At 42.4% G+C, this 14,980-nt stretch overlaps 2 protein-coding genes across 6 annotated transcripts in view; one reads left to right on the top strand and one right to left on the bottom strand.

Annotated features, from left to right (window-relative positions):
- The window catches only part of Rgl1 (ral guanine nucleotide dissociation stimulator like 1), a 250,890-nt gene that overhangs the window by 2,785 nt on the left and 233,125 nt on the right, over window positions 1-14,980 (top strand). The gene's annotated exons all lie outside the window — the stretch shown is intronic.
- Window positions 6,445-13,731, bottom strand: Apobec4 (apolipoprotein B mRNA editing enzyme catalytic polypeptide like 4). Of its 2 annotated transcripts, none has more exons than XM_031384754.1 (2): window positions 13,620-13,731; window positions 6,445-7,769 (listed from the first exon to the last, which is right to left on the bottom strand). In XM_031384754.1, exon 2 carries the CDS (start codon window positions 7,737-7,739, stop codon window positions 6,699-6,701), a length of 1,041 nt encoding a protein of 346 aa, XP_031240614.1. In that variant the 5' UTR covers window positions 7,740-7,769; window positions 13,620-13,731; the 3' UTR covers window positions 6,445-6,698. The 2 variants fall into 2 exon arrangements, with proteins under 2 accessions (XP_031240614.1, XP_031240606.1); XM_031384746.1 differs by having other exon boundaries at window positions 13,525-13,707.

The raw sequence follows: 14,980 nt of genomic DNA, 5'->3' as shown, positions 1-14,980 counted from the left end.
TCTTATGAAGTCAGGTTTTAGACATCTTAAACTAAGTACTCTATCTTGTGTGTGCTTTTTTTGAGCCCCAGAACATAGCACTGCTTTTGTTTCTTTGTTTGCTGACACACAAACGCATACACACACATCATTAAAATCTTTTAAAAATCAGAATTTAAGCTGGGCAGTGGTGGTGCACACCTTTAATCCCAGCACTTAGGAGACAGAGACAGGCAGATTTTTGAGTTTAAGGCCAGCCTGATCTACAGAGTGAGTTCCAGGACAGCCAGGGCTATATGGAGAAACCTTGTCTTGAAAAACCAAAGGAAAAAAAAAGCAGAATTTAAAAATTAAAAACAATATGTGTGGATAGGCATTAGGGAATGAAACCACAGATTGACCTCTGGCCTCCACCTGCATTGTACACATGTGCATGAATAGTGGTTCCAAGATGTGTATACAGGCAAACGTGAGCACACATGCACACACAGACACATCTACATAATGCATACTTCCCTTCCCCCCCCTCACACACACACACACACACACACACACACACACACACAGAGGCACACCTACATACATGTATAACACACACACACACACACACACACACACACACACACACGGAGGCATACCTACATACATTCATACCTCCCCCCTCTCTCACACACACAGGCACACCTACATACATGAACACTTCCCCCCAACCTCCACTCACAGTTTGCCATCATAGCTCTTCTGAAATGTACAGGTATTTGGTGTTAGGCATATTCACATTGTTGTACAATCTTAACCACAACTAAACTTCTAGATCCATTGAACAGTAACTCCCCACTTTCTCCTCCCTCTAGCATTTTATATTATCAATGACTTATTGGATGCATCATATAAATGAACTCCTACAGTGTTTGTCTTTTTTTTTAATGATTATATTCTTTCTGGACTTATTTAACATTACATGGTATTTTTGTTTTGTTTTGTTTTTGTTTTTGTTTTTGTTTTTGAGACAGGATTTCTTTGTGTAACCCTGACTGCCCTGGAACTCACTCTGTAGACCAGGCTGGCCTTGAACTCAGAAATCTGCCTGCCTCTACGTCCCAAGTACTGGGATTAAAGGTGTGTGCCACCACCGCCTGGCCAGTGTTTGTCTTTTTATGACCTATTGCATTCACTTGGTCCTCAAGTTCATTCACTTGTGGCATCTGTCAAAATTGCTATATTTTTGGGAAGGCTGAATAGCATTGCATTTCATTTTATTCTTATTTTTTAATATTTATTTTATTATTTATTTGTGTATGTGTGTGTTTTGTATCTATATGCAAGTAAGTGGCAGCAGAAGCCAGAAGAGGGCATCCAATTCCCTGGAACTGGAGTTATAGATGGTTGTGTGCCATGTGGGTGCTGGGAATTGAACTTGGGTCCTTTATAAGAATAGCAAGTGCTCTTTATCACTGGGCCATCTCTCCAGCCCCTAACATTCTATAACAAATGCCAGATTTTGTTTACCTACTTGTGTGTCAAGGGATACTTGGTTTATATTCTCATAGCTTTGGGTAATTTGTTACTGTAAATGTGTGTTCATAAATTCCTTAAGTCTTTACCAAGAAGTGAGTTTATATTTGCTTTTTTTCTTTCTTACTTTCTCTCTCTCTCTCTTTTGAAAAGCAAGTGCTTTTAATTTTAACACATTTTAAATAAAACGAATCCACATTCCATTTCCTTGGATCCCTATTTGGTACAGCACAGAGTGAAATGATCCTGGGATTTTTGGTATGTGGTTCTGCTTAAGGGAAAGTGGGGTGAGTTTAAAGTCAAAGTTCTGGCATCTAGAACATCTTGAGAGTCCCCAGACTAGATCGTGCAGGGTACTTGGCTTCCTGAGTCTGGAAGATGGCTCTTGGCTGTATAGTATGAGCAGAATTACAGAGAAGTCACAAGGAGGTACTGATGTGCACTGGGTTTTCCTGGCACCATATACCATTGGAGAAATCCCAAGGAATAGAACATGGGCTCTGGAATCAGACATAGCTTTGACTATCACTCAGTCGTCAAGCTCAGACTTACTGCTCAGGCCATTAGAAGCTCTCTGTGGTACCGCTTTTTTATTTGTAAAACAGCTATTATAATAACACCTGCTTCATGGGATTATTGGAGGGATTGAATGAATTAATATGTAAGTGTTTACAATACCTGACATACAACTCAGGAAATGTTGGCTCGATCGTATTGTTCAGTGTGAATTGATTTGCCTGTGGCTTTCCTTAGAACCTTGGGAATGAGATAAATAGGGTTATATTTTATGAGCTTTTTGCTAAAGTATATGTACTATGAGCCAAAAAAGATGCATAGTAGAGGTCTGGCAAGGTAACTGAGTTATTAAATGCTGATGTTTGGAAGTGCACACACAAAGTCAAGTTACATAGCAGGAATATAAGGAAATAAGATCTACTTTCAGGTCAGGGCATTAGGATTAGACGAATTTATTAATTTATTAATTTGATGAACTTATTGAATATCAAGAAAGCTGGGTGTGGTGCCTCACACCTGTAATCCCACATTCAGAAGGCTGATGGAGGAAGATTGCCTTGAGCTGGAGGCCAGTCTGGACTACACAGTGACTACTAGGACAGCCTGGGTTACAGAGTGAGAACTTGTCACAAACATCATTAGCAATGAATGTCAATAGAAAATCAATATGCTAGACACAACAGGAGTCAGTTATAGACTGTGTTGTCTTTGACAGGCAACATCTACCCAGATCCTTCAGGAGACAGAAAGCCTTGCTTACACCTCACCTCATTATTCTGTCCCCGTGACAGATGCCTGTATCCACACAAGCACAGACAGCACGAATGTTTAACTCATAGAGTCAACTGCTTGAATCCTCATTCCAATCCAGGAAGCTTCTGATTCTAATTAATATGCTTGAGAAGACTGTATAAACGGGATGATTTAAGTATTTGTATGTACATCCGGTTCTATGTCTTATTGGAAGTCAATTTATTGTCTGTCTTTACATGTCAGTCTTGGGAGCTTTGTAAATCTGTCTACTCATGACCTAACTCCATTCTTCTTGTGTTGACCATATATGACGTAATTGGGCCTACAAAGACGAGAGTCAAACTCTGAGGCAGACTGAAGGTTTTCTGGGTTTTACTCCATGTCATTTTTCAGGTCTGTCTCATTAACTGATTTAATTTGTTGGCTTCTATTTTATTTATTTGGAATTTCCTTTGGTGGCAGTGATTTTTTTTTTCTTCCTGAGACAGAGTTTCTCCATGTAACCCTGCCTGGCTGTTCTGGAACTCTCTATGTAGCCTAGGCTGACCTTGAAGTCACAGAGATCCACCTGCCTCTGCCTCTTGAGTGCTGGGATCAAAGGAGTGAGCCACCAAGCCTGCCTGACTGGTGGTGCTATTTTTTTTTTTTTTTTGAGACAGAGTTTCTCTGTATATCCCTGGCTGTCCTGGAACTCACTCTGTAGACCAGGCTGGCCTTGAACTCAAAAATCCATCTGCCTCTGCCTCCCAAATGCTGGGATTAAAGGTGTGCACCACCACTGCCTGGCTGGTAGTGCTATTCTTAAACATTACCATTGCCAATTTGTTGAAGAGAGTCAGAGCATCTAAACTTCTCTGTCTGTCTGTCTGTCTATCTGTCTGTCTATCTCCCTCTCTGTCTCTGTCTGTCTCTGTCTGTCTGTCTCTCTCTCTTGTCTCTGTCTGTCTGTCTGTCTGTCTGTCTGTCTCTGTTTCTGTTTCTGTCTGGACCAGCCATACATGACCAGGAGCCCTCTGTGCGCTGAGTGAGCGAGGCATGCTACTGTGTGAAGGAACTCCTTGGGAACATTGCTTTGCTGTATATTTTCTTAAAGCAGGCAGAGTTCAAAAGTTCCTTAAAGATGTGTGTCAGAAGTGTAGTTGAGTTGGGAGAATGCTCGCCTAACATGCACAAGGCCCAGAGTTCAGTATTAAGTACCCCAGAAACTGGGTGTGGTGGTACATATCTTAATTCCACTGCTTGCTTGGGAGGTGGCGATATCAGGAATCAGACTCTTACTCCTGCTTTTACAGATGAATAGATTACTTTAAATTACCTTTCTTCTGTTTTAGAAAAGGTCTCAATGGCAGTGGTGTCACATGCCTCCAATCCCAGCACTTGGGAGGTAGTGGCAGGGGAAGAGAGGGGCAGAGAGGGGACAGAGAAGGGACAGAGAGGGGCAAAGAGGAGACAGAGAGGGACAGAGGGGGCAGAGAGGGGCAGAGAGGCAGAGACAGAGGCAGATGGATCTCTGAGTTTGAGGACAGCCTGGTCTCTACAGATTTAGCTCCAGTTGCAGGCCTATCTAATGAGTATAAAAGTGTGATCAAAGGCACTTCTTTTTCCTATAGTGTCAACATTTCCTCTCTTGTTACATACCAACGAAATCCAAATTCGCAGATTCAGATTCTGTACACTTTGTGACCTGAGGGATGCTGCTGTGGTCTACTTCACCACTGTGAAGACTGGTTTTGTGGCAATGATTTTATCTTTTTAATTTGACAGGGGAGGTGCTAGCGACTCAAATCCAGGGCCTTGTCATGTTAGGCACATACTATGGAGTTAGACTATCAGCCCCTGGCTCTATTTATAAACAAATGCCAAATTCGTTATATTGGCCTCTTTTTTTCCAACATAGCATTTCAATTTACAAATATGAGGTTTCATAATTTAATATTAAACATAATATTAAACTTCAGTGTATCTCTTTAAATAATAATTACTATATACCTGTGATAAAATTATAATCCATTACTTTGATCAAAATCTGCAGGTTAAAGACAGATTTTCTTTAAAGATTTTATTCATACTTATTTTAATCACAAGACAGTTTTTTCTTATCTCTTTCTTCTTCTTCATGCAATATTATGGGATTTAATGTTAATATTAGCATATTACCTTAATAAGGCAGCATGACTTTATATAGAGATTTTATAGAATCAGCTTTGACTGTATATATGAAAATGTAATAGGAATTTGCATATGAATATACTCTGCCTATAGTATATATTTGCATATTTCCAAGGGAGAAATGAAGCAATATGTGTGGATTATATATAGGTAAGTAATTTTATTTAAGTGGCTCAGAGAGTTAATCAAAGAACATTTTTTAAAAGAAGTATATTTTGAAGAATTTAAATGAATGTACAAATATGTATTGACATAGAAGCATCCAGAAAAATGGAAAGAAATACACGTATATTTTGTATTGGGGAGCTGTAATAGAAGAAGGATAATGATAACAGACACAACCAAAGATATCCCACTGATGGTGGTTAAACAGGTACTGCCCAGAGAGGAAAGGGGATGCTGGCAAGCAGTGGTTGGTAGGTCTATTGAGATGGAATCAGCTGTGCTGCCTACATTTTGAGTGGATGTTGTGCTATGTGTCATAGGAGAAAGTGAAGATTAAGGAGGAGGGAGAAAGAAGAGGGAAGAAAAAGGGAGGGAAGGAGGGAGGGGAGGAAAAAGGGAAGGAGGGAGGGAAGCAGGGAGGGAAGAAGGGAGAGAGAGAGAGAGAGAATGCACTCGAGTCCTTGACTGATTTAGGGTGCTCTATAAAAAATTGCTATCTTGAAGGCATAGGAAATAAAGAAGCTTGGAAGCCATCGAGAGTGGCATGGAGTTTGGGATAAGACTGATGGAGGTTCTCACACATCATCCTGCCTCTGTGATCTACTTGGGAGGGAGTGTTCTCTGAGTCAGAAAGATTAAACGGGGTAGCTGGCTAGGTTTCAAAAAAAATAAATTTTTGTAGCCATATGTAATCAATTTGCAGAAGAGCTTTTGCCCACACAAAATAATTTTCAGTAGCTTTAGAAAAAAATGATCTATCAAAAAATCTTTTGACCGTAGTCAACAATCAATGCAAAATCACTACCGCTTTGCCCACGAGATGGCACTTAATGTTAGGAACCTCAGGTGGTCTCTAATTTTGGTGTTTTTTTTTTTTTTTTTTTTTTTTTTTTTTTTGGTTTTTCGAGACAAGGTTTCTCTGTGTAGCCCTGGCTATCCTGGAACTCATTCTGTACACCAGGCTGGCCTCGAACTCAGAAATCCACCTGCCTCTGCCTCCCAAGTGTTGGGACTAAAGGCGTGTGCCACCACCGCCCGGCTTGGTGTAATTTTATACCGAAACCAATTTAGGAAGTTATTTGGTCCTTTTTGGAAAGATGATGTGGGGAGGCTAGAGAAGTAACACTCATTTTTTGCCTTAAAACATTTATTTTGAGGCCAGAGGGATGTCCTATTGGTTAACAGCACTGGCTGCTCTTCCAGAGAGCCTGGCTTCAATTCCCAGCACCCACAAGGCAGCTTACGATCATCTGTAACTCCAGCCTCAGGGGATCTGATGCCCTTTTCTGGTCTCCAAGGGCCAGATGCTCATGATGCACAGACATACATGCAGGCAAAATACCCATACCTATACAAATAATAAAACAAAAAACCATTTATTTTTGTTGCTGTTACTTTCAGAAAGAGAGAGTTGCTTATGACAGTTTTGGATTATGTTGAAAATAGTGTCAATTATAGGAGTTGTTATAATAATCAGGTTTTTTTTTTTTTTTTTTAAACATCAATTTATCCCCATCTTAGCCGGACCTAGGAGAGAGAATTCCATTTTTGTTGTTGTTGTTGTTACCGCTCCAGTACATTTACAATGTTTGGCTTGATAACTAGAGTCTGTTTCTTCCATTTGCTTTTGTTCTTTTCATTTGTCGTGCTTCCACCTCCTCCACTGGCCTGCCCAAGGGAGGTTTCCTTAGGTCTTTGACCTTGAGGGATGGTAGTTGAAGCATATTCAAGTGCCTTACCACGGCCCTGAGTTTCTGTGGGTTTGAACCCGCATGAATTGGTGGTAGATCTCTGTAAGGCACCAGCATGAGAACGGCAGGAGTCCCGGGGTCCTGACTCATGGTGGGTGACCACTGTGCAGGAGTGGCATTGTTTAAGGGGTGGTTTTCAAAAGTAGCCCAGGCTCCTCGGTTCTGGTTCTCTTTTTGTTGGCAAGGCTTCACTCCTGTGATGGAGTTGATCTCATAAGCATTATACCTGTCAGGCAGGATTCTCCCAGCTGTAAAGGGCTGTGGAACTGTTGATCCAGAGATACCTCTAACAAACTTTTCAAGAATAGAATGCCAAAGGCCACCACTTATTGGACTCAAAGTGACCTGGGGCCATAAGCTGGCCAGGCTCCGGAGAGCCTGACGGTTCCATGCTGAGGTAGGAAATTGGTTCTCAATATGATAGAGCTGAGAAAAGAAAACACTAAGGGTGACTTCTGGATAGTTCACCAGGAAGTTGTACATTTTGCTGATGCAGCAGTGCTTCGCCTCATTACAAGGGGAGTTGTTGGAATACAGAACGATATGTCTAATGTTGCTGTTATGGAATATGACTGCATCAAGGTAACCATTCTTCTCAAATAGCATTGATTCTGGGTGGTTGTGACTCCCGGTGCAGTTGCTAGCAAGGCCCTTTTGTATCAGGTTCTCAGAGGAACTTCTCAGCTCATAAAATGTGAGGTGTTTTGTTTGAGGGTATGTTGACCATGGGAATCCAAAAGTCTCATGAAATTCTGTATATGGAACTCTTGCTTCCTCCCCTGTCCGAATGTGATAAGGGCAGTTAGTGCAATCTAGACTGAAGCTGAGCCAGTAGTAAGGTTTGACTATTGTTCCACCTTGGGTTAGATACTCCTCATACAGTGGCTCCATGGCTGGTTGTATTATCTTCAAGCTGCAGATCTAAACAAGGAAGAGAAATTACACATAAGACTAAAGCAGGGAACTGCTGAAGACAATGTGTACATTTTCTAAGCTCTCGTTTCCTTTAAGGAATCTAGCACAATTGCACAATTGCTATCAAAGTGCAATCTAGCCTAATGGTGAGACATATGAATAGATTAGAGAGTTCACAATTCAGTTTTCCTTATTGAGGCTCTGGTAGGTGGCGATGGGGGAGACTAAAGAGAAATGCAGAACACAGCTTTACCTGTTTTATAGATTCCATGTCTGTAGAGCAAATTGGCTGTACTGGCTGGTTTTGTGTGTCAACTTGACACAGGCTGGAGTTATCACAGAGAAGGGAGCTTCAGTTGGGGAAGTGCCTCCATGAGATCCAGCTGTGGGGCATTTTCTCAATTAGTGATCAAGGGAGTAGGGCCCCTTGTGGGTGGTGCCATCCCTGGGCTGGAAGTCTTAGGTTCTATAAGAGAGCAGGCTGAGCAAGCCAGGAGAAGCAAGCCAGCAAGGAACATCTCTCCATGGCCTCTGCATCCGCTCCTGCTTCCTGATCTGCTTGAGTTCCAGTCCTGACTTCCTCTGGTGATCAACAGCCATGTGGAAGTAAGCTCAATAAACCCTTTCCTCCCCAACTTGCTTCTTGGTCATGATGTTTGAGCAGGAATAGAAACCCTGGCTAAGACATGGGCTAACAAAGTAAGTTCTAGAAACAAACTGTCTCCATTGAAGGCTGGGCTACTCTGTTTGTCAGCTTAGTGGTCTGAGTCCTTTAGCCTTTAGAGCCACAGCCTCCTTGTGTGCAAGGATGATCATAATGCCTACTCAGAAAGATGTCTAGGGGGTAAGTAATATCACACATATAATCAATGTCAAATGCTTTTCTGTGAACCAGACATGATTCAGCCAACATTTGCTCTTAGTGGCAATAGGCCAAGTCCCATATCACCTTGGTGGTCCCTATGTGAAAGACCAAAGAAGCAAGCAGGCTCTTCATTGTTGCTGATGATTTCTTCCTTTGACTCCTATCCGAATGTGGTAGTAGCTGGTATACAGGACACAGGTGTCAAGTGTGCTTGCCTTCAGAAGGCAAAATGAGCTGTTTCTGAAAACTATTGGCCGTAATTGGCTCAGTGGGCCAGTTTTGCCCAAGGAAGCACTACTTTTCTATATGCTAAAGAAACAATTTGTTATTCCCACTGGAGTAACTTTTGGGACCCCCTAACAAGGCCCACCAGTTAAAACTGTAGTGCATGTTATAATATTCCTCTATTATTAAGATTATTTCAAAAAGCAATGTTCATGGTTATTTATAATTTTACTATATAATTATAAAATTCTATATTCTTGCCTCTTTTAAATAGTAACAGCATCTTGATGAATATTTTTTTTTACAAGTAAGTTATTTCTATGTCTGATTTCTTTCCTTTAGTATAGATTAAGTCATAGTATCAGGCTAACTTTGTCTAGGAGACTTTTTTCTTAGAAAGGCTGCCTTACTGAGTCCCAGTGGTCATTGTCACCGAATTTTCCCATTTGAGAAGTGTGCACTGCCATTGTTGGCAGGTGTAAAGCACACCTGTTCTCTCTGGTGCACTTGGACACGTTCCACTTGCTTATTGGTCTATAGCATTCATTTTTTCTGTGAACTATTCTTGATCCCTTATCTTCTCTTAAACCTAATGTTTTCCTTATTGATCTGCAGGAGCTTTTTTTGGCTTTTTTGAGACAGGGTTTTTCTGTATAGCCCTGGCTGTCCTGGACTCTCTCTGTAGATCAGGCTGGCCTTGAACTCAGAAATCCGCCTGCTTCTGCCTCCCAAGTGCTGGGATTAAAGGTGTGTGCCACCACGCTCTGCTTGCAGGAGCTTTTTATGCATCAAGAATCTTATGTCTGTCCTTTCTTAAAAATGAAGATTGCAGAGATGGCTCAGTGGTTAGGAGTACTTACTTCTCTTCCAGAGGACCCAGGATTGGTTCCTAGTACTCATGTGGTGGCTCACAACTGTAAGTCCAGTTCCAGGGGGTCTGATACCAACTTCTGGCCTCTTTGGGCACCAAGCATACATGTGGTTCATATACATACATGTAGACAAAACACTTGTACATATAAAATAAAAATAAATAAATCTTTAAAAATATTTTATCTGATCTATAGAGGTTTTTTTTTATTATGTTTGTGTTTTATTTTTAATTTATTTTTCTGTTTTATTACACAGCGTTATATAAGGCCATCCATTTTCATGCAAACATATAAACTTTGAGCATTCCTCCAATGTTATTTAACTGGGATAAATTCTACAGTTTATGTGGTAGTGCTGAGTCTTTACTCTGTGATCAATTTTTCCTTTTGTACCAAGTAAAGCCTTTTTCATTAAGCATGCTTAACTAGTTCTCATGCTTTTTACAGTATTTATTGATTGATCAGTAATGTTACTGGGGAAGTGCTACCATTGAAAAGCCTCAACCCTTTTTCAGATTCTAGGGTTTTTTGTTTTTTTGTTTTTTGTTTGTTTTGTTTTGTTTTGTTTTGGTTGTAGATATGCAACAAAATCTCCTGTAGCTCAGGCTGGCCTTGATTGTAGCCAAGAATGACTTTGAACTCCTGATTGTCTTTGAACTGCTTGAACTTCTGGCTGCCCAGGTGCTGTGACTGTAGGCATCCATTGTCTTTCCAGGCCCAGTTTTTGTTTTTGTAATTTTGCTGTAGAGTATCATTAAGTGGTCCCTGTTGACCTCCAATTTATGTGGCTAAGGCTAACCTTGAATTTGACTCCTGCCTCAGTCCCCTGAGGTCCTGAGTAGTGGAGATTACAGATGTGCACCCCAGATTAAGCTTAGTATTTATGGCTTTGCTGTTTATTTATAACCCTGCCCAGACAGCCAATAGGTAAGGCAGAAAATGCAAATCAGGTAGACTGACCATTTCTTCAAAATGTACTTTTCACTTCGACTTTAAAAATTGAAAAATGTATTTGCTTCAGTGACCTCACAGCTCAGCTTTATTATTGTCCCCCATGGGAAAACATTTTGATGCTCTGTCTTCTCAATTTATTGTAGTTATTTTGTGTGTTATATGTACGTGTGTTCAGCTGTGCATACTTCTGTGGAGGTCAGAGATTGACTTTGCATATTTTTCTTTCTCTTTCTTATTTTCTTGCTTGCTTGTTTGGTTCTCTGAGACAGGGTTTCTCTGTGTAGCCCTGGCTGTCCTGGAACTCACTCTGTAAACCAGGCTGGCCTCAAACTCAGAAATCCCCCTGTCTCTGCCTCCCGAGTTCTGGGATTAAAAGTGTACACTCCCCCACTTCTTTATTGATCTTATTTTTTGAGACAGGCTCTTTCCCTTCACCTAGAGCTTGCAGTTTTTATAACTTCTGCTGGGTTGGCTAGCCACACCACACGCCCTAGAGATATGCCTGTCTTTGCTTTCTGTTAAGGCCCAGGTTCACCTCCATGATTGTACACGTAAGTCTTGGGAATCCCAGCAAGCATTTTACCCGCTGAGCTATTTCTCCAGCAGTCTGACTTTGAAGCTCAAATAAGCTCAGACACCGTTTTATCAGATGAAACCTGTGAATTTCCTTTGGGAATCGTGTCCTGAGTGGCAAATGTTTAAAAGCTTCAGTGTGGCCCAGGGTGGGTATGGCTTTGTTTATGCTACCATTATGCTACCAGTGGCTAGTGGCCCTGTGGCAGCTCTGGCACATGGACTTTAGACTGTAGTTTTTGTTTTAATCAGCTTTCTCTATGTAGTTCCTTGCTGGCCTGGCCCCTGCCATATACACCAGGATGGCTTTGAACTTGCAGAGGTCTGCCTGCCTCTGCCTCCTGAGTGTGGGGATTAAAGATGTGTCCCTCAGCTGGCCTATGTTGTAGATTTTTGTTCATCTCTGAAGTTACTTTAAGCCGAAGGATTGTGTATTTGCCTCAGCTTCCTCCTTAGGTCTACATTTTCTTGATGCAGCTGAATTCCTTCAACGCTTCCTCATCCTTGGAGTGGCTTTGCTCTGGGAAGCTGGTTCTAGCCCTTGGCAAAGGATGGATGTCTTGGAACCTAAGACTATTTAATTCCTGCTAATCTTGCTCATCAGTCCTTCCTGAACCTCCTCGGCCAAGCTCATCAGTCTGCTGTCAAAGCTTGTTAAGCCTAATTTTGTACTGGTAAGTATTGTGCCTTTCATGCGGCTCACCGCTGAGTGACACCCAGCTCACAAGACTCTCAATTATAGTGTCAGTTTACCAGAGAAAAATGCTGTGCCACAATACAAGTGAAAAAAAGGAAGGCTTATAAAATGGTGTTGTGGTCTATATAACAAACACATCAGAAAGACTGGCAGGGGCCCAGAGAGATGGTGGTGGTGGTGGTGTGTGTGTGTGTGTGTGTGTGTGAAAGGCTTGCTGTGCAAAGGAGAGGACTAGGGGTTTGGATCTCCAAGCCCACATAAAAGCACGGCAGCCTATTTGTAATACTGGAGCTCAAGGGAGACGAGAGAATCCTGGGCAAGATGGCCTGCCAGACTAGCCAAAGTGGCAGGCTCCAGCTTCAGTGAGCTCTGTCTCAGAAAGTAAAGGTGAAGAGCAATGGAGAATGATAGTAGAGGTGAGCCTTGGTCCTCTACATTCTTACATGTACAGAAGCATGCATATTCACCCTACCACATGCCCACACAGTGTGAACAGGCACACACACACGAACAGACCGGAAGGAACAGTGATGCCCCCAGCAATCAGAAGATAAACTGGTACAGGTGAAGTTTTCTCCTTTATGTATCGGTGTTTTGTTCCATAAATGATAGGGAAAGTATCATGAGGGCCTTTTCTGCCTTTGTTATTATTTTTCAAGATGGTGTATGGAACTAAGAATATGGTGACCTATAACTGCCATTAGGAAAGCAAGAAGTCCTTAGTCTTTTACAATAAAGGCAGCAACATGAAACTCCTGATTACTTTCCCAAAATACCATAGTTTCTACCCCTCTCCTGCATGTGTTTCAGCCATAGGTAGACAGGGCAGGCAGCACATTACTGTCTGAAAAGTGATCTTTATGACCAATGGCTTTGGTATAAGCGAGGGCACTCTGGAGTTTCATTTTTCTTAATGCCTTTTCTGTGACAACTATCCAAGGTTCTCTACTGGAGTCTCCTCTTTTCTTGAGTCTTTCTGGGTTGTCCTTTTGCCAGCCTGCATGGAAGGAAAGAGCACCATTCCCTTTAAGCTTTTATAGAACTCAAGGTTTATTGTATGAATTCCTTATTGGTTAGTCTTATGTCGATAATTGTTATTATCAGTCTCTTTGTTCTTTCCTAGCCAGGTAGCTCAGGGCTACCCAGCAGCCTTGATTGGCTCACAAGCCAAGTGAACCCACTTGACTTGTGTCCCTGGCTACTTGTGTCATTACAGCACCCCCTACATGGCCCCATCTTCTTTCCCTGTGTTTGATACATAAATGTTGCCCTCTGAAGAGTAAACAGATTTGCTGGTAGTAAGCAGGAGAGATGTGGGGAGCCCAGCTTGCTGAAGGACTAAACTTCATAGCCAGTGGTGAGTAGCTCTGGACTGTGGCCGAGGGAGGACACACTTCCTCCGTTTTACACAAACACACACGGTGAGGACAGACTGCTCCAGCTTCAACTAGCTGGGGTCTAGGAGTGCTGCTAAGGCATAGTTCACACTGGAGTAGTTGGAGAGTGGAGTTTGCCCTTCCCAATCCGCCTGCAATCTGCTCAGAGCTAAAAACAAGTGTTAGCGGTTACAATTACCATCTTTGTCTCCAGGTTTGGCTCACACTGCAGGTGTTAGAGGCACTGGTCCATGTTCTCTAGATTCAGAGGGCACCTGTGCCATCAAGACTCACCTCTGACACCAAAGCAGTACTCCTTTGCTGTTTCGATTGGTTCTTTTAATTGTTCTGGCCCAGGTTTAGTCTTTGCTGAGGTGTGGCTGCCTCTAAGAACACTGTTGAATTGGTGCCATGGCAACGTTCGGAAAGTAGCTACTGCTAGGATACAGCTCTGACACTTACTACTTTATTTGCATACCAAACCACCTGTCCCAAAGATGAAAATATGCATGTCTGCGTATTTATTCTAGCCGGGATAAAAGGGGGAATTAAAAATAAGAATAAAACCTCAGATCCTCTTCTCAGCATCTCCTCTCCCCTGTAGAATAGAACCCAGGCTTAGTGTGTGGGCAGGGTTCGGGGCTCTGTTGTCTGTGCAGTAGCCAGGGAGATCTGCCTTTCTGTGGCACTGAGCTGAGTGGGCTTCAGCAAGAGAGCAAGGAGAGCAAGTATGGACCAACAGACCCTTACTCCACAGAAGGACCTTTTATTTATTTATTTTTGGTAACATTTTAGAAAAAGATTTATCTTCTATGAGAGTTTTGTCCTGCCTGTGTGTATATGAAAACAGTATCTGAGGAAGCCAGAAGAGTCTGTCTGAACTCCTGGAACTGGAGTTACAAACCGTTGTGAGCCACCATGCAAGGAACTGAACTCAGGTCCTATGCAAGAGCAACAAGTGCATGTAACTGCTGAGCCATCTCTCTTGACCCCAAGGGGAGTGTTTGCTTATGTCTAAACACAAGTTATGGAAAGTGACAATACTTTCCATCCTCTAAGAAGTTCCCTGGAAAATTTGCGCTTCCCGTATGTGTGGCTCCTTTCATGTTAAGACAAGCGTTGCTTTTGGTGCGGTGTGGCCTTTGTCTCTTCATCCTTTCTCACTCTCTGGCTGGCCTCACCTCCTGCTCACTATTTCTCAGAGTCTAGGACACGGTTAGTTGTGCTCCTTGTGCTCCGATGCCCTTGTTTTTCTTTAGGCCACTTGAATGATTAAGTGTGGACTTGCTGTGTATGTCTATCAGTTACTACGAACAGCTTTTAAGCATAAGCTCTGATTCCTCAGGGAGAATGGGTTCCAGAAGCCCCTCCTGTCTGCTGTTTGGTGTTATTTGTGACGTGCTTGCGTTGTCAGACTCCCGTGGCCGCTGCCAGCAGCCCTCTCCCAGCCACGGGCTCCTTGGAGGCTGGCTGTGTTCTCGTGGGCTCTGTGTTTGACTAGGGTCACTAGTCAGTTCTCAGCTAATGGTATTCAGTTGCTTTTCCTGCCTGGTTTCTGTGGCACATACTCTGTTCCATCTCATCCTTCCCTACCTTTTGCCTGGGTCACACCCTTCTTGATTTTGCTCTTGTGTTCAGAACATCTCCTCACTGAA

This window comes from Mastomys coucha, unplaced genomic scaffold (assembly GCF_008632895.1).
Source record: "Mastomys coucha isolate ucsf_1 unplaced genomic scaffold, UCSF_Mcou_1 pScaffold1, whole genome shotgun sequence".
Taxonomy (NCBI): domain Eukaryota; kingdom Metazoa; phylum Chordata; class Mammalia; order Rodentia; family Muridae; genus Mastomys; species Mastomys coucha.
Note: the sequence above shows the minus strand (reverse complement) of the source record. Positions and strands in the feature narration are given on the sequence as shown.